At 43.5% G+C, this 18648-nt stretch overlaps 1 protein-coding gene across 1 annotated transcript in view; it reads right to left on the bottom strand.

Moving 5' to 3' along the window:
* tmem175 (transmembrane protein 175) overlaps positions 1-18648 on the bottom strand; it is a 40928-nt gene that overhangs the window by 7664 nt on the left and 14616 nt on the right. The window contains exons 5-9 of the mRNA XM_072496249.1: positions 16450-16485; positions 9532-9615; positions 6484-6648; positions 1276-1354; positions 480-609 (exon numbers count right to left, since the gene is read on the bottom strand). Of these exons, the coding sequence (XP_072352350.1) occupies positions 480-609; positions 1276-1354; positions 6484-6648; positions 9532-9615; positions 16450-16485 (494 nt within the window). The remainder of the gene's footprint in view (positions 1-479; positions 610-1275; positions 1355-6483; positions 6649-9531; positions 9616-16449; positions 16486-18648) is intronic.

The raw sequence follows: 18648 nt of genomic DNA, 5'->3' as shown, positions 1-18648 counted from the left end.
AGGATTTATGGCCTGCCATAATGTGACCAAAATATCCCTGAATTATTTTCTGATGTGAAGATAGTTGAAGTTTAAAAACTCACCACTTGTTAAGTCAATTCTAGGTGTAAAAATAAGTTAAAAACATACTTTTCAAATCTGGCTGTCGCATGGATAAAACATTAAAGATGCTAATGGGCAAAAGACTGCATCTTTCTTGACAATCCTTACTAAGCAAATTTTGGTGAGGTTAGGAATCCACAGTTCAGTGCTAACTATGGGTGAATAATCCATTAGTGGTTTCTACTGATATACCTCACATTACTTGTATCAATAAAAAACAAACAAAATTAGTTAACAGTGTAAAACATGGCAAGTAGTGTGGCGACTAGGGGCTTTTCACAGTAACTTCATTGCAGTTTTAATGAAAGCAATACTTGTGACAATAAAGATTATTATTAAAAAGCTTAATGATGTAACTTACACAAAAAAAAACTTACCATATATCTAAAATAAGAAGTGTTGCAACAATAGCAAACACCCCATCGCTAAAAGCCTCCACACGCTCCTTGCTCAGTGGTTCATTTGGGTGAAATGAATAAAATGGCACTCTCTGAAGTTCTTTTGGACCTTGCATGGAACATAAAGTATGTAAATAGTTTTTTTCCCTCTTTCACACTCAATTTGTATATATTTTAATTTAAAGCAGGAAAACCATAGAAATGCTATTAAAACAAGTGTAAAATTTGTACTCCTTTAGATTATGGGGTGGCACGGTGGTTAGCACTGCTGCCTCAGAGCGCCAGAGAACCGGGTTCAATTCCAGCCTTGGGTGACTGGCTAAGTGGAGTTTGCACTTTCTCCCCGTGTCTGCGTTTCCTCCGGGTGCTCCAGTTTCCTCCCACATCGAACTATGTGGTTAGGTGGATTGGCCATGCTAAATTGCCCCTTAGTGTCCAGGGATGTGCAGGTTAGATTACAGGGATGGTGTGGGAGAGGGTGGGCCTGGTTAGGGTGCTCTTTCAGAAGGTCTGTGCTGACTCGATGGACCAAATAGCCTCCTGCACTGTAGGAATTCTATGTATGAATTATCCTTACCACTTTCCAACATGTATCCTCATTCCTCAAGAGAAAAGCTGGAGCTTAATTGCCTTTCCACAATCACTGTGATAATGTTGGGAGGTGGGACAGGGAATGATATCTTGGCTGTTCAAAATAGTAACCGCCCTTCCTAAGAATTAAAATTTCTAAGTGGGACAATAACCATAAAGCAAGTGGCTCATTTCATATACTCACCCTTTATTTTGTTTCTACACCATTGTGTACACTGCGTAATGTATGGGAGAAAGATGACAAGTGCAAGTACTGCATATGCCTGTGAAAAAGAAAGTCGGCTATCATGAAAAGCAATTTGAAATCATACCCTGATATAGCATAAAATGCAATACTGTTGGTTAACATATTTACATGAAAATACAATAGTCAGCAGAAAAGGAAACCATTCAGTCCCTTGTGCCTATGGTACTACCTTGATTCATATATTATGCAATAATGATATAGTCTGTAACTGTACTACTGTATAAAGAAACAGGAGAAAATGTATTGGGGTGTCACTGCAACTTGAATGTATAGTGGATGCATACTAAATTATACGGGCATCAATTCTGAACTTCCAGCAGAGAACACAGGGCAAGAAATTATATGTGCACAGCCCATGATTATCACTTCATTAGCCTGTACACCAGGGATTTCCTGCTATGCACTCACTCCCTGTAAGTGCTGCACTCCACTGGAGTCCTATTATTGAAATCACTATATCTATTCAACACAAGCAGAATCAATAACTGCATGTCAATGTAAAACATGTTCAATGCATATCCCAACTAGTTCAGGTACTGCCAAGAGCTAAATTAAACTATAAACCTCATGAACTTCATGATTATTACTTGGAAATATAGGGGGCGGGATTCTCTCAGCACCACCCGCGCCACGCCGCCCCGACGTCCAGCATCGATCAGGGGCCACTCTACGCGGCTGGCCCGCCGATTCTCTGCCCGGGATGGGCCGAGTGGCCGTTGTAAAAACGCCTAGTCCCGCCGCCGCCGTCCACACCTGCTCTCAGCCGGCGGGAACTCGCCGTTGAAGGGTCGGGGGCGGCGGCCTGTCCGACCCCGGGTGGATGCCTCCTTTCCTACACGCCGGCCCCTGTAACCCTGCGCCATGTTGCGTCGGGGCTGGCGCGTTGAAGGAGGCTACTGCGCATGTGTGCGTTGGTGCCGGTGCCACTGCGCATGCGCGGATCCCGCTGCGCACAGTTCACGCCAGGATCGGCAGCTGGAGCGGCGTGAACCGCTCCAGTGCCGTGCTGGCCCCCTGTAGGGGTCAGAATTAGTCCTCGGCTCGGCCCGGTCACGCCGTCGTAAAACGCGGGATTAGAGAATCCCGTCCAGGAACCTTTGAGCCTTTTTACTCATCCAGGACCATAATTTGAATCACTTGCAAGTTATTACTTGCAGGGTATTGCATGGACCTATGTCTGAAGCATCAACATCCACATTTAAAAAATAGTCCAGATGCAATCTAGAATTTCACATGGTGTGTGAACTGCAAAAAATGTAAATTAACATACTTTAGTGGCTGGAGCTTACTAATAAAACATGGAAAACATAACTTGTTCCTAGTAAAACCAACAACGCTTAACAATATGTTTTATGCAGCCACACGTAGCATGATGTTACCCGAATTGGGCTTCACAGGCATAATCAACTGGCCACTGATTGAGACCAATATTGGCTTCAGGCTTTCTTTTAGTTCATAGGTGGAAAAAATATATAATGCAACTGGCGACAACATTAACAAAAACAGACATTACACAAACCCTACCTCAACTGGAGACAATATTAACAAAAACAGATAACCCTACCTCAATAGTTATAAAAAAAAACTTGCACAACTTGACAGAAAAAATTCAAGCCTATTCTGCAGTCAAAATTTCTTGCCTATCTCACTGCATACGCTGGAATTTTAAAAGGAGTGCAAAACAATTGGATGTCCAAGGAGAGTGTAAAACCTGCACCATATGTTCTAAGTATGAACAATCGTATTTGAAGGCACATTATTATATTTAAGAAAATGCAATCAAGGAAGTTTCACAGATTTTAATGTGCCTTATTTTGACACCATAACAAATATAGAAAATATAGTGTAGATCAGAGAAAAGAGAAATATATTGTATCTAAAACAAACTCTGAAAACTGTAACATACCAGAAATATAACTTTGGGTCTTGTGATCAAAACTTTGGGCTTAAAGTTTCATCCATTTTGAAACAGTGCAATTGCAGGTCTTTTGGGTGGGGTAGAGATATGTGAATGAGCAAAGGGCAGAGATTTGGAAGAACCAGCACAAAAGTTCAAGGAAATTTTGGCAGTGTGAAAACAGGTGTTTGTCACTTACATTCAATTTTTATAAAACTTCTGTGCTGAAAATGTTCACTTGCCAATTAAGACATTTGTTTGGGTGCAAATTTACAGGAAATTTCAGTCCATTGTAGTAAGCGGCCAACAGACAAGACAGATTTTTTTACAGCCTAATGTAGACTCCAGTAATTGTAATTCAACCAATTATGGTAAACGATGAAGTGAACCTTTGATACTAGAAGTAGTTTGTCAGGTGATTACACCCTTGAGAGAAGTTCCTATGAAGGGGAAATCATACACAAAGACAAGAGACAGTTCTGGCACATTTTTGAGGGATCCACAGTATTTCAATAATAAGATTATGTGATCTATTTACCATTACATAGTATTGCTGTCATCTGTGGAAGATACATATTTGGTTCAGATCATCACTAGATATGTTCATAGAATCATCATAGAATCAACAGTGCAGAAGGAGGCCATGTCGGCCCATCGAGTCTGCACCAGCTCTTGGAAAGAGCACCCTACCCAAGCCCACACCTCCACCCTATCTAGACGGGCGGGGAACAGAGGGAAGTAGATCCTTGGAAAATAGGCAACAGATTTAGATAAAGGATCTGGATCGGTCAGGCTGGGAGGGCCGAAGGGCCTGTTCCTGTGCTGTAATTTTTCTTTGTTCTTTCTTTCTTTTTTTTGTTCTTTTCTATCCCCATAACCAAGTAACCACGCCCAACACTAAGGGCATTTTGGGCACTAAGGGCAATTTAGCACGGCCAATCCACCTAACCTGCACATCTTTGGACTGTGGGAGGAAACTGGAGCACCCGGAGGAAGCCCACGCACACACGGGGAGAATGTGCAGACTCTGCACAGACAGTGACCCAAGCCAGCTATCGGACCTGGGACCCTGGAGCTGTGAAGCAATTGTGCTAACCACTGTGCCACCGTGCATGTTAAAAGAGGCAAGCTTCTCAATGAAACCTGAATATTGTATTTTAATAAAGGTTCTTGAAACTTTTGAGGTCTGATGTTCCAAATCTTCCAAAATTATAACATTTCTGGATTACAGATGGGGGGCATCTCAAGTTTGATCAATTAAACAAAAAAATCAAATTTGCGACATGACAGGATCCTACCTACTGATGTTGCAAAATTGTTTTGTACACTTTGGTTTCTATTATTTTGCCATGATTCACAGTACAATATGAGGCGGGGCGGGATTCTCCGACCCCCCCCGCTGGGTCGGAGAATCGCCGGGGGGGCGGCGTGAATCCCGCCCCCGCCGGCTGCCGAATTCTCCGGCGCCGGGGAGTTGGCGGGGGCGGGAATCGCGCCGCGCCGGTTGGCGGCTGCTAGCAGCGCCCCCCCTCGGCGATTCTCCGGCCCGCTATGGGCTGAGTGGCCGCCCGTTTTCGGCCGGCGTAACTTAGAGTAGGTACTTACCGGTGGCACCTGGCTGCACGGGCGGCCTCCGGGGTCCTCGGGGGGGGGGGGGGGGAAGATCTGGCCCTGGGGGATGCCCCCACAGTGGCATGGCCCACGATCGGGGCCCACCGATCCGCGGGCGGGCCTGTGCCATGGGGGCACTCTATTCCTCCGTGTCAGCTGCTGTGGTCCTCCGCCATGGCTGACGTGGAGATGAACCCCCGGCGCATGCGCTGGGATGACACCAGCACTCGCTGGCGCTCCTGCGCATGCGCCAACTCGCGCCGGCCGGTGGAGGCCCTTCGGCGCCGGCCGGGCGAGGCGTAAACCACTCCGGCGCCGGCCTAGCCCCTGAAGGTGCGGAGGATTCCCCACGTTCGGGGCGGCCCCACGCCAGAGTGGTTCATGCCACTCCTCGGCGCCGGACCACCCGCCCCGCCGGGTAGTGGAGAATCCCACCCATGGTCTATAGCATTTGGAAACTAACTTTTTTTCAGTGTACGCAATTGTTACAGTTTTCTACTCACATAGGACTATAGTAGTTGAAGTTACAATTAAAATATATGAGGCAGCAAAATACTTGGTTCCTACATTTGAAGCGAAGCATTTTCACCATCAAAATTAGCAACTTTTAGGAGATCATGTTTCTAGGTGGCTGATTTTATTTAACAAATTTGAGTTGCTACACATTCCTGAATCTTTTAGTTGCAAACCTTTTACTTCAGATAACATTTTGCAGATATGGGGTGGGATTCTCCGTTTCGGAGACTAGGTGTAGATGCCAACGGAGAATCCGTGGACTTTTACAACAGAAAACCCGGCGACGCACTTGGACCGATTCTGCTACAATTGAGGGGCTAGCACCGGTACCGCATGGAACACAATCGATTCCACTGAAAAATGGTGCGGGGTACGCCGGATCCATGATCGTCACTCGGGAGGCTGACAAGCATACACATTACACTCCCTACACACATGTATCCCAGCCAAAAAGATGGCACTGGTTGTGCTGGAGCATGCCCATATAGCTGATGGGTTGTCTGGGGCCAGAGAGCACCCAGGGGGAACACCTATATGACCCGTGGCGCCAGGTTCAAAGCAGGCTATTACAGGCGTGCGCAGCTGCATGGCTGCCTTGCAAGGTGTGGCAATGGTGTTCCGTGTCTGTCCACCCTGACCCCACAGCCCATCTCCTGGCAACCCCCCCTACTCCCACCAGCCCTAGCAGAAGCCCCTTGGCCAGTGACACAACTGTCAGCAAACTATGGCCATGTTGGACACCTTCGTACCCCCTCTCTCTCCCTCAGCAGCCGCCACGCCTGTTTCACAATTTTTAAAAGCACAAGTGAACCATGCCGTCGGGAAATCGGCCCATCGGAGGCGGAGAATTGCGGAGGCCCTGGGAAGTACCGGGACAGGCCCGCTAATGATATGCAAACGGTGCCTACTGTACGCCTTTTCAGGTTATGAAGAATCGCGATTTGGAATGAAATTGATGCCTGCCGCGATTTTGGTGTCGGAAGCTATTCTCTGCCGAATTGCATTTCCCGATTTCAGGGTCGGCTACCGGAGAATCCCGCCAATGGTTCTTGAAGGTGCCAAGCATGTACAAACAAATCTACCGAGCGCTTTAAAATTGAGCATAGGGAAAAGAAACTTACCACTGGGCAATAGATGAAAGACAAGATCCCTGCTAAAAGGAAGAGAGCTGGAGCTCGTAAAATCATCTTTAAAATTTGGTACTTATAAGAAAATTGATCTTCTGAAGCACATATATGAGCATTCAATAAGTAAGGTCGGTGGAATCCGTAAATCACAATCACAGCCTGTTATCAAATTAGAAAGGGGGGAAGTTAGTTGTATGAAGTTTCTTCATTTACAGAATACTCTATATTCATTTGAACATGCTAGTTATATGTCATCCAAAAGTACACATTTTCCTCCTTTCTCAATGTCTCATGTAGGTCTACATTTCCAGGGTGGCAGCAGCACTAGTTAGTAAGTCCAGACAAATGGATACAGTAGGCCTCTTACACCTGGGGAGAACAGGTGAACTTGAGCCTGTCTTCCTCCAATGTTGAGCCTGTCTTTCCCTAATATTCACATAAGCATATTTTAAAAGTGCTAGTCAATGAACTGAGATTAGGAAACAAGAATGGTGGTTGATTTATTTTCTCCCTCCCTCAATCAAATAGTTCAGCATAAATTCCGGATCAAAACTCAGAATTTTAAAATTCTGTATGGTTCAGTGTTATGGATGCCGAGTCAGTTAGCCCTCAACAAAGATTAAGATACTGAACAAGACGTGTAAAGTTTTAAGACTTTGCAGTAAAGACAAGATTCGTTCCAGGGGTGATAATATATTAAATTGGGCTTTGTTATTTTATGAACAAAACTTTATTAAAACAAAAGAATATTTAAACTTTCAAACTTCACAGTTCTAACATTAACAGATTATGAGCAGTTTCTTAACTTTAACACACGAGGTTCCATTAAACAACACTTGGCATTAAAATATAACTCCCATTCCACTTACACATCCAGGCAAAACCAGCACTTATTAGGAAGAAATCTTTCTTCTGTTAGGACATCTTTTTCAGAAACCTTTTTCAAAGCTTTGTCGCTCTGTGGCAGTTCCCATGACCTGTTCCTCGGCTGCTTATATTTTAAAGCTAGCAGACTTCATGACCTGACTGGCTGCTCTCCACAGCATTCTGCTTCCAGGTTTCCGGACCTGTCTCCTTGCAACCCATCTGTTTCTGCCTTTGATCACAAAAAGATTTCTCTCTCTCTCTAAGCTCCATCCAGCCCTGCAAACAAAGCTTCTCCCCTGAGGTGCAAGCTTGAATCTATTCTCGTTATTTGGCTGATAGCCCATTCCCGTTTCCACAAAAGGTAGAGCTACGCCATTAATATGCAACTACCTTCCATTGATAGACCATTAGGTCATCAAACTCTGTTAATGGGATAATGGCTCTCATGCAGGAATGTCCCAAAAGACAATGGGTCTATGGTGAATCACATTAGGATTTCCTAATGAGTTTAAGTCTGAATGGGAGCATGTGACTCAGCCAGGTATGGGTGTAGCCCTTTGAGTTTGGGCTAGCAGCATTTTTCTTCAATCTGTTTAAACCTTTTAAATTGTCTGCTTCATTTTTGAACCCATTTCGGAACCCACATTTCTAATATCTCCCGATAATGACATCAGTACATTACAATGCATTTACCATTGAGCCATCAAGGATTACAAAGTTCTAAGCATGACTAGAAATACCCTCTTGAACAAGGTAAACAAAGCGTTTTTTGCAATTTTGAAATCAATATGATTACTTGTCATAAGATATTGTTTAAACAAAAACTGCAGACAAGAAAACATGGCAAAATTGTAAACCTGGGTGGTTCACTGAGTCAACACACAGATTGCACGAGAGTCACTCATTTCCAGACTTCATTAAAGCCTTAGAACAAACATGGACAAAAGAATTGCATTCCATAGGTGAGGTGAGAGCGACTGCCCTTGATATGAATGCAGTATTGACCAAGAAGGGCATAAGAGTGCTAGATAAATTGAAGTCACTAGGAATTTAGGAGTTCCACAGGGCAGTTCAACAACAATGATTGCAGCGTTCGATTCCATTTGCAACTCTTCAGATAATAAAACAGTTCATGTCCATAGGCAGCAACACCTAGGCAACATTCAGGCGTCTGCTGATAAGCAGCAAATAAAATTCACGCCACAGAAGTGCCAGGCAATGGTCATCTCCAACAAGAGAAATATAATCATCTCTATTTGGGGTTCAGGGCATTACCATCAATGAATCCGGCACCAACAACATCCGAGGACTTACCGTTGACCAGAAACTAAACTGTGCAAGCAATGCTGTGACAAGAACAGGTCAGAGGCTTTGAATTCAGCAGTAAGTAGTCATCACCTGACTCCCAAAGCCTGTCCCACCATCTTCAAAGCACAAGTCAGCAGTGTGAAGGAATAATCTCCACTTATCTGGATGAATGCAGCTCCAACAACACTATCCAAGATGAAGCAAGATATTTACAAGATTGCATTGTAGAAACTTGCCAAGGATTCTTTGATGGCTCTTTCCAAATCTGTGACCTCAACCACCTAAAAGGATAGGTCAGTAGACTCATGGGAACACTACCACCTGCAAGTTTCACAGCAAGTCATGCACCATCCTGACTTGCAACTATATCATCGTTCCTTCGTTGTCCCGAGTCAAAATCCTGGAACTCCCTCCTTAATCTATAGGATTAGGCTACTGAGTTGGATGATCAGCCATGATCGCGATGAATGGCGGAGCAGGCTCGAAGGGCCAAAAGGCCTCCTCCTGCTCCTATCTTCTATGTATCTATGTATTAACAGCACAATTGGAGAAAGGCTCTGATATTCTACTCATTTATTTTCACTTGTGCTATCAATTCATCTATCTTGTTATAAATGTTTTGTCCATTCAGATAAAGAGCCTTTAATGATGTCATTTTACCATTTGTCCCTATTCTGACATTACTTCATGAAGCACTGTTATGTTTGCACGTTGTGTCGCTTCCTGTCAAACTCTGGTTATCATGACTTACAGCGTCATCCTGCATTATTGGCTTGACCTTTCCAAATATTTCCCTCACTTGCTAATCCCTTGCAGCCAGATTGTCACAAGCCACATAATTTAATCCATATCTCAATTAATCCATACCTGAATTAATCCAATGATGATTGCACAAACACAAAATGATAGAATTCCAAGTGTGTCATCTGGAAACGAGGCCATCAGGGAAAACTAAAAAGGAAAGAGCATTTGAGCTGTTTGTAGATATATCAGCCTTCACATTTTGGAATATATTTTAAAGTCCAATAATGTTACTAAGAACATCTGTAGAATTATGAAATGGTTGCAGCACAGAAGAATGCCATTCAGCCTGTCATGTCCATGCTGTCTCTTTGCAAGAGAAACTCAGATAGTCGCACTTTCCCATCTGTTCCATGTAGCCCTGCACATGTTTTTTTTCTTCAGCTGATGATCCAACTCTCTTTAATATCCTCAATTGAATCTCCTTCCACCACACTCTGGCAGTACATTTCAGGCCTTAACCACTGACTGTATAAAAAAGTATTATTTCATGTCACCGTTGCTCCTTTTGCCAATCACTTTAGATACAAACATTCGAACAAGGAGCAGGAGTAGGCTATTCGGTTCACTGAGCCTGCTCTGCCATTTAATAAGATTATGGCTTATCCGATAGTGACCTTAAATCGGTGTCCTTGTTCTTGTCGGATTGCCTGATTTATATTACAAGAACACTTGTAGCTAAAGCTATAAATGATTTATTAACATTAATTGTGGGTCAACTATACAAAACAACAGATGAATAACAGTATGATCATGCACAAGCAACCTCTCTCTTCCAGCTCTCCAGTCAGTCTGAGGTCACCTGACTCTAACATTAATTTATATACTAATGAGACTCCTAGTGGTCAATCAGTGAATTATAAATATATCTGGCTATAAAGTTTACAGGAGGGCTGAGGGTTATGGTGATGGCTCCGCTGCCATTAGCTCCGGGGAGGTATACGGGGAGCCCGTTGGTACAGTCGACGGTCAGGGTGTAGAATCAGCTGCGGAGACACTAAGTTATAGGGAATATCGGAGTTGACACCACTATGCGGGAACCACAGGTTATAGCCGGGGGAGATGAATGGGATGTATGGAAAGTGGAGGGACGCGGGGCTGGCGAGGGTGAGGGACTTGTACTTGGAAAGGAGGCTTACAGGTCTGGGTGAGTTGTGGGAGAGGTTTGAGTTGCTGAAGGGGAGTGAATTTAGATATATGCAGGTGAGGAATTTTGCGCAATAGAAGTGGAGGACTGTGTGCGAACATATAGCAAATAATAAATCATACATGATTGAATTCAGTGTAGCATTTGAAGTTGAAAAGCACGATTCTGATACTAGGGGCTGGATTCTCCCAAAATGGGACTATGTCCCCACGCCGGCGTAAAAACGCTGTTGTTTTACTCTAGAGATTCCTGCAAAAAAGTACAGCTAATTCAATGCCCTGCAGGGGGCTAGCAGGGTCCTGGAGTAATTCAAGCAGCTTTAGCTGCGGATACGGGCCCCCGTGGACTCGGACCACGGAGGCAGATTTAAAAATTAGACACCACCCCCCCCCCACCCCCCGATCGGCTGTGTGCCCGAGGATCTGATCGCGTGGATCTTAACCCCGGCCGCCTATAAAGCCCCCCCCCCCCGGGTGTCCGGTCCTCCCGTCCCCCCACCAGGGCGGCCGCGGACTGAGTCAGCTTCCCGACAGGCAATACCAGGTTAGTTCCACGGTGTCTGGAACTCGGCTGGTTGAGAGCGGAGAATCTCTGGGCTGGCCCCTGTCAATGGGCCCCCAGCCGCGTGGCGTACTCCGCGTTCATGCCGATTCTCGGGTTCGGGAGAATCGCCGGGCCTGATTTCAGCATGAAATTGGATTCTCCTCCCCCGCACCGAACGCGATTTCGGCACGGGGCTGCAGAGAATCTAGCCCTAGGAGTTTAGACTTGGGTAAGGCTTATTTCCACGGTAAGCTGGGAAGATCTGTTAATGGGTCAAACGACTGAAGGTCAGTGGAGAATATTAAGAAACATTTAACAAGATATAGAGTGAAAATATACACCTTCACAAAAAAAAAGCCATCGGCAACTAAAGAGGTTAGGGACAGCATAAAACTAAAAGGGCTTTCAAAAATGCAAAACAGGCATAGATCCAGACAAATGGATTAGATACAGACTAGCAAGGGTCACAAAGCAGCTTAAATAGCTACTAAAAGGGAAAATGAAAGGAAACTTCCAAGGGTGTCTAAATCAATAAGAAGAAATATCATTGTTATATGAAGGGAAAGCAGATGGTCAAGAGCAATGTAGGTCCACTAAAACCTGAAAATGGATATATCAGTGATAATGGGGAAATGGCAGGCTTGTTCAACAATTATTTTCCCTCAGTATTTACAGAAGAAAAGAAGGATAACTTGCCGGAAGTCCTGAAAAAAATTAATAGTCAATAGAGGATAGGGACTTAATTCAATTAACTTATGTATACATCAATAATTCGGAAATTACTGGAACTAAAGAGTGACACATCCCCAGACCTGACTGCTTCCACCAGATGTTGAAAGTGTAGAGGAGCATTCTGTAGATGCCCTAACTATAATCTTTCAGAGTTCTCTAGATTCAGGAGTAATCCCTCTAGATTGGAAAATTGCACATCACTCCACGTCTTAAGAAGGGTGAAAGCGGAAAACCAGGGAATTACAAACTGGTGAGCCTAACATCTGTGGTGGGGAAATTGCTGGAGTTTATAATGAGGGATGGGGTAACTGAACACCTCAAAACATTTTGGTCGATCAGGGAGAGTCAGCATGGGTTGTGAAGGGTAGGTCATGTCTGACTAATTGTACTGATTTTTTTGAAGAGGTGACCAATGTAGTGGACAGGGAAATGTTTATGGACTTCCATAAGGCATTTGATAAAGTTCCACATAAGAGACCCAAGGTGCAAGCCCACGAGTTGAGGGAAAATTATTGACATGGTTAGGAAATTGGTTCTGTGGCAGACGACAGAGAGTGGTGATAATGGATAATTACTCCAATTGGCAGGAGGTAACCAGTGGTGTACCTCAGAGATCTGTATTGAGGCCTTAATTATTCACATTATTCATTAATGGCTTGGATGGTGGCACAGAAAGTCATATGTCCAAATTTGCTGATGATACAAAGTTAGGTGGCATTGTAGACAGTTGCATAAAATTGCAAGGAGATATTGACAGACTAGGTGAATGGGCAAAATTGGGGCAGATGGAATTTATGTAAGCAATTGTGAGGTTATCCATTTTGGACCAAAAAGGATAGAACAGAGTACTTTCTAAATACAAAGTTGTTAAGTACAGCAGATGTCCAAAAAACTTAGGGGTTCAGGTGCATAGATCTTTAAAATGTCAGGAACAAGTGCTGAAAATAATCAAAAAGACTAATGGAATGCGAGCCTTTATATCTAGAGAACTGGAGACACAGAGGTTATGCTGCAGCTATACAAAACTGAGTTCAGACCCAACTTGGAGTATAGTGAGCAGCTCTGGGCACCATACCTCAGGAAGGATATTTTGAGAGAGTGCAATGTAGATATACAAAAATTATACCTGGACTACTGGGGTTAAATTAAGAGAGATTACACAAATTAGGTTTGTTTTTGGTAGAGTTTAGAAGATTAAGGGGCGATCTGATCGAAGTATTCAAGATATTAACAGGGAAAGGCTGGGTACATAAAGATAAACTATTTCCACTGGTTGGGGGATTCTAAAACTAGGGGGCATAGTCTAAAAGTAGGCATAGACCATTTAGGAGATGTTAGGAGGCACTTCTTCACAAAGGATTGTAGAGGGTTGGAACTCTCTCCCTCAAACAGCAGTTGAAGATAGACTGTTTTTAATTTTAAATCTGAGATAGATAGATTTTTGTTAAGCAAAGATATTAAGGGATATGGGTCAAAGGCAGGTATATGGAGTTAGGCCACAGATCAGCCATGATTTCATTAAATGGCAGGACAGGCTCGAGGGGGCGAATGGCCTACTCCTGTTCCTATGTACCTCCCGTTTATCAATTTGTAACCTATCCAGTGTCTCAACTACCTCCTTTGTTACGACTTAGCAGCATGTTTTTCCTTCGTAAAGACAGGTGCATAGTCCTCATTTAGTCCCTGTGCCATGCCCTCTGCCTCTTTTTAGGTCACTAATCAGCCCCACTCTTTATCTATCTGCATGCCTATAGAAGACTTTTGAATTTCTGTTAATTGTTGGCCACCAGTTCCTAAATGTACTCTCTCTTTGCTTTTATTCCATTTTACTATTTCCCTCTTAAGAAGGGTGAAAGCGGAAAACCAGGGAATTACAAACTGGTGAGCCTAACATCTGTGGTGGGGAAATTGCTGGAGTTTATAATGAGGGATGGGGTAACTGAACACCTGAACACCAACCTGACATGTCATAAGCACACGTTTTCTTCTTTATCTTAATTCCTACCTCGATTGTTATACAGGGAGCTCTGGATTTGTTTCCCTACTTCTCCCGCTTGTGGGGATGTACATTGACTATACCCGAATAATCTCATCTTTGTTCTGTTTCAGCTTCACCCATCAATCTTCTATTTCAATTCACTTAGTCCAGCTCCATTCTCACCCCATTGAAGTGGATAGAAGACTGGCTAGCTGACAGAAGGCAGAGAGTTGGGAAAAATGGGTCTTTTTTTGGTTGGCAAGATGTAATTAGTGGGGTGCCACAGGGTTCAGTCCTCAGACCCCAACTATTTACAATATATATTAATGACTTGGATGTAGGAATAGAAGTATCCACAGCCAAATTTGCAGATGACACTAAAACAGGTGAGATAGTAAGCTGCAATGAGGAAATCAGAAATTTACAATTGTATATAAAGATAGGTTAGGGGAGTGGTCCAAAATCTGGTAGATGGGGTTTAACGGGGAGGTTATCCATTTTGGTCGGAAAGAAACTTCAGTGCTTCAGTACAGGGGGATTGGTGTGCCCTCGTGCATGAATCTCAGAAAACTAGTATGCAGGTACAGCAGGTAATAAGGAAGGCAAATAGAATTTTGGCTTTTATAGCTAAAGGGATAGAGTTTAAAAGTAGGGAAGTGTTGCTGCAACTGTACAAGGCATTGTGTGTACAGTTTTGGTCCCCTTATTTGAGGAGGAGTGTAGTTGCATTAGAGGCAGTGCAGAAGAGGTTCACTGGATTGATGCCATAGATGAGGGGTTTGTCTTATGAAGTGAGATTGAGCAGTTTAGGCATATAGTCTCGAGTTTAGAAGAATGAGAGGAGATATAATTGAGGTATATATATGATGAAAGTAGACATAGAGAGGATGCTTCCACTTGTGGGGCAATCATAGTTTTATGATAAGGTGTAGCAGATTTAAAACAAAGATGAGGATAAATTACTTTTCTCAAAGGGTCATGAATCTGTGGAATTCACTACCCTAGAATGCAGTGGAGATGGACAAGATTTTTAATTAGTAATGGATTGAAGGGTTATGGAGAATGGACAAGAAAGTGGAGTCGAGGCCGAGGGGAGATCAGCCGTGATGGTATTAAATGGTGGAACTGAATTGCCTACTCCTGCTTCTATAGTTCTAATGTACGTTTGCCCAATTAATTATTTTTACTCTGGAATGTCCCTTATCCTTTTCTGTAGTCAACTTAAACCTGATAATACTATGATGTTTGTCCCCAAATATTCCATATTGCCATTTGATCCACTTTGCCCACCTCATCCCTGGAACCAGATACAGTAATGCCGCCTTCCTTTTTGGACCGGAAACATACTGATGCAGAAAATTCTCCTGTACCCACTCGAGAAACTCTTCCCCCTCTTTGAGCTTTACACCATCACTATTCCAGTTTATATTAAGATAAAGTCTCTATTATAACAACACTTCGGCTCTTGTATCTCTCTGATAGTTTCCTTGAAAATTTGTGGATCATTCACACTGGATTGTGGCCATAGAATACACCCAGGAGTGTAATGGTACCTCTAATTTTTTTTAAGCTCTAACCAAATACATTCAGTCCTTTACCTCTTCAGGACATCCTCTCTTCCGAGTGCTATAATATTCTCCTTAATCAATATGGCAACTCCGCCTCTGATCTTTCCTTCCCTATATTTCCTGCACAACTTGTATGCAGGCCTGCCTTTTTTTAATGCAGTCCCCATTACTGCCACAACATCATATTTCCATGGGGCTATGTACACTTGTTATTCATCAATCTTATTTACCACTCTTCATATATTCACATACATGCACAGTAAACCTATTCAGACGTATCACATTACCCTGACCACAACCTACTCTAGTGCGATCTGTCGCTCCTAATTCTCGGTACACCTTGTTTTTTCTCTTCAATATTGGTTCACTGCTAAGTTAGTTTAAACCTTTCCCAATAGCACCAGCAAATCGCCTTGCAAGGACATTGGTCCTGGCTCTGGTCATGTGCAACCCAACTGCTTTCTACAGGTCCCATCTTCACCAGTGGTTCCAATGTCCCAGGAATCTAAAGCCCTCTCTCCTTCACCAGCTCTTCAGTCAGACATTAATTTGCTCTACCCATTTGTACATGGCACCAGGAGTAATCTGGAGATGACTACCTTTGAGATCCTTTTGCTAATTTATTTCCTAGCTCCGTACATTCTGCCTACAGGACCTCGTCTCTCTATCTACCTATGTTGTTGGTACCAATATGGACACATCTGCGGGCTAACAATCTTCCTCCCTCAGAGTGCTTTGCACTGTGAATTAAGTAAGGTGTCTATAATTCCAACTCCCACCAAATAAAAGTAAATGTGAAATACCTTAACAGGGTTGTATTTAATAATTTTAAAAAGATTTACCATGCAAAATCATCCTTTTTAGTGTTCATGATATCAACGCATTGCACATTTTCTCAAAAGGAATATATTAAAAACACAATTACTGCTTTAAAACATGATGGCATGTGCTATTCATATATACTGTAAATGTTGCAACTTCTATAGTATATCAACTTATTGTATACAATTACTTACCGTATAAGGCAGGAAGGTTATGAGCATCATACAAGCCTAAAAAAAGAAATATTAGACCACTTTAGGTACCAATACAGACTGAGGATGCAATGTATCTGACACCAATACCAAATAAGGTTGCTTTTGTAATTATTTTTGCTTCAATAGAAAGTGGTGTAAAATTTGTATTGATGAAAAATGGCAGGGTAATTGCAGAGTGAGCTCTCAATCTGAATCTTGAGTAACTGAAAATATGATTTGCTAAACCCCCTCTACTGGACAGTTTTGCATCACTTGGGCTTCACATCGGGTGCAGTACACCTTTAGCTCATGTAAACTATACTTTTTAAAAATTGACTTCCCAAACATAGCATGAAATCTGAAGAAGAGTAAATGATGTACCTGCTCCAACTCTCCTAACATTAGTAATTAGTAAAAGGAGTTCTGAACTGACTTGGCAGTGTAATTCAGATCCGCTGGCTGCAACATCACACCATACAGATAAACATTAAGGACAGGTTTATTTTACAAAATACAAAGAGAAAAAGTAGAACTTTGTCATGGAAAAAAAAGTGGGAAATGCCAAAATGCAGCCGCCGAGAAACATCCCGCTAAACGTGCCTGAAACCAGATATAGAAATTTTTCGGGTGAATCACACCTGACATCTCCTCAGGGTCGGGGTTTTTTGCCATGGGTCTTCCTGTGACTGAGCAGGCAAATTCTTGACCTGCACATCTTTGAGTAGAGTGGACAGGACATTCCACAGTGTAGTAAGATGCAGAGTGCAGGATTTGGATATTTTTCTTTTCTTCTCTGCAGCTACTCTGACTCATCATAAAGGCATTGGGATTTGGAAGTGTGATGCAGCTTACACGTTGTCAGCCTATTTATGCAGGTTTTGGAAAAATATTTGCCATTTTAAAAGAATCTGATATTACTGTTCTTCAATGCTGTATACTCCTACAATAGTGCTGTTTTCTGATCGATGCGTACAGGCAGCACAGACTATAATTTATTTGTGGGCGGCACAGTGGTTAGCATTTCTGCCTCGCAGCGCCAGGGGCCAGAGTTCAATTCTGGCCTTGGTGTGTGGAGTTTGATTGATTGATTGATTGTCACATGTACCGAAGTACAGTGAAAAGTATTTTTCTGCGGCCAAGGGAACGTACACAGTAGACAAAAAAGAATTATTGACAAAGTACGTCGACAAATAGTGATTGGTTACAGTGTGGAACAAGGGCCAAACAAAGCAAATGCATGAGCACATTCTCCCCGTATCGGTGTAAGTTTCCCGTGTGCTCCGATTTCCTCCCATAGTCCAAAGAAGTGCAGGTTAGAATGGGGTTACGGGGATAGGGTTGGGGAGTGGGCCTAGATCGGGTGCTCTTTCAGATGGTCGGTGCAGACTCGATGGGCCTCCTTTTGCACTGTCGGAATTCTGTACACTTTTTTTTAATAAACAATTTTTATGAGGTATTTTTGGCATTACAAACAGCAACAGCATAGAAACAATGTGCAAAGAACAATAAACATAGTGCAATCACTGACTCCCATCCTGCCAAGACCCACCTAATTGACTCCCTATTCTACGCTACCCTAACCCCTCCCCCCCCGCTGACGATTAATTCTCCATGAAGAAGTCGATGAATGGTTGCCACCTCCAGGCGAACCCTAACAGTGAACCTCTCAAGGCGAACTTAATCTTCTCTAGGCCGAGAAAGCTCGCGTGTCAGTTTGCCAGGTCTCCGACTTCGGGGGCTTTGAGTCCCTCCAAGCTAGCAGTATCCGTCTCTGGGCTACCAGGGAAGCAAAGGCCAAAACATCTGCCTCTTTCTCCTCGATTCCCGGGTCTTCCGACACCCCGAAATCGCCACCCCTGGACTCATTGCCACCCTTTTTTTTAAAATACTCTGGACATGACGTCCACGAATCCCTGCCAATATCCCCTTTTGGGCACACCTAAGAATATGTGAACATGGTTCGCTGGTCCTCCCGCACACTTCACACACCTGTCCTCCACCCCAAAGAATCTACTCCACCGGACTACTGTCATGTGGGCCCGATGGACCACCTTGGATTGCAACAAGCTGAGCCTGGCGCACGATGCGGTCGCGTTGACCATACTCAACGTGTCCGCCATAAGCCATCCTCCATCTCACCACCAAGCTCCTCCTCCCACTTACGCTTCAGCTCCTCGGTCTGCGTCTCCTCCGCCCCCA

Source organism: Scyliorhinus torazame, chromosome 3 (genome assembly GCF_047496885.1).
Source record: "Scyliorhinus torazame isolate Kashiwa2021f chromosome 3, sScyTor2.1, whole genome shotgun sequence".
Taxonomy (NCBI): Eukaryota; Metazoa; Chordata; class Chondrichthyes; order Carcharhiniformes; family Scyliorhinidae; genus Scyliorhinus; species Scyliorhinus torazame.
This window is presented reverse-complemented; position numbering and strand designations above follow the sequence as displayed.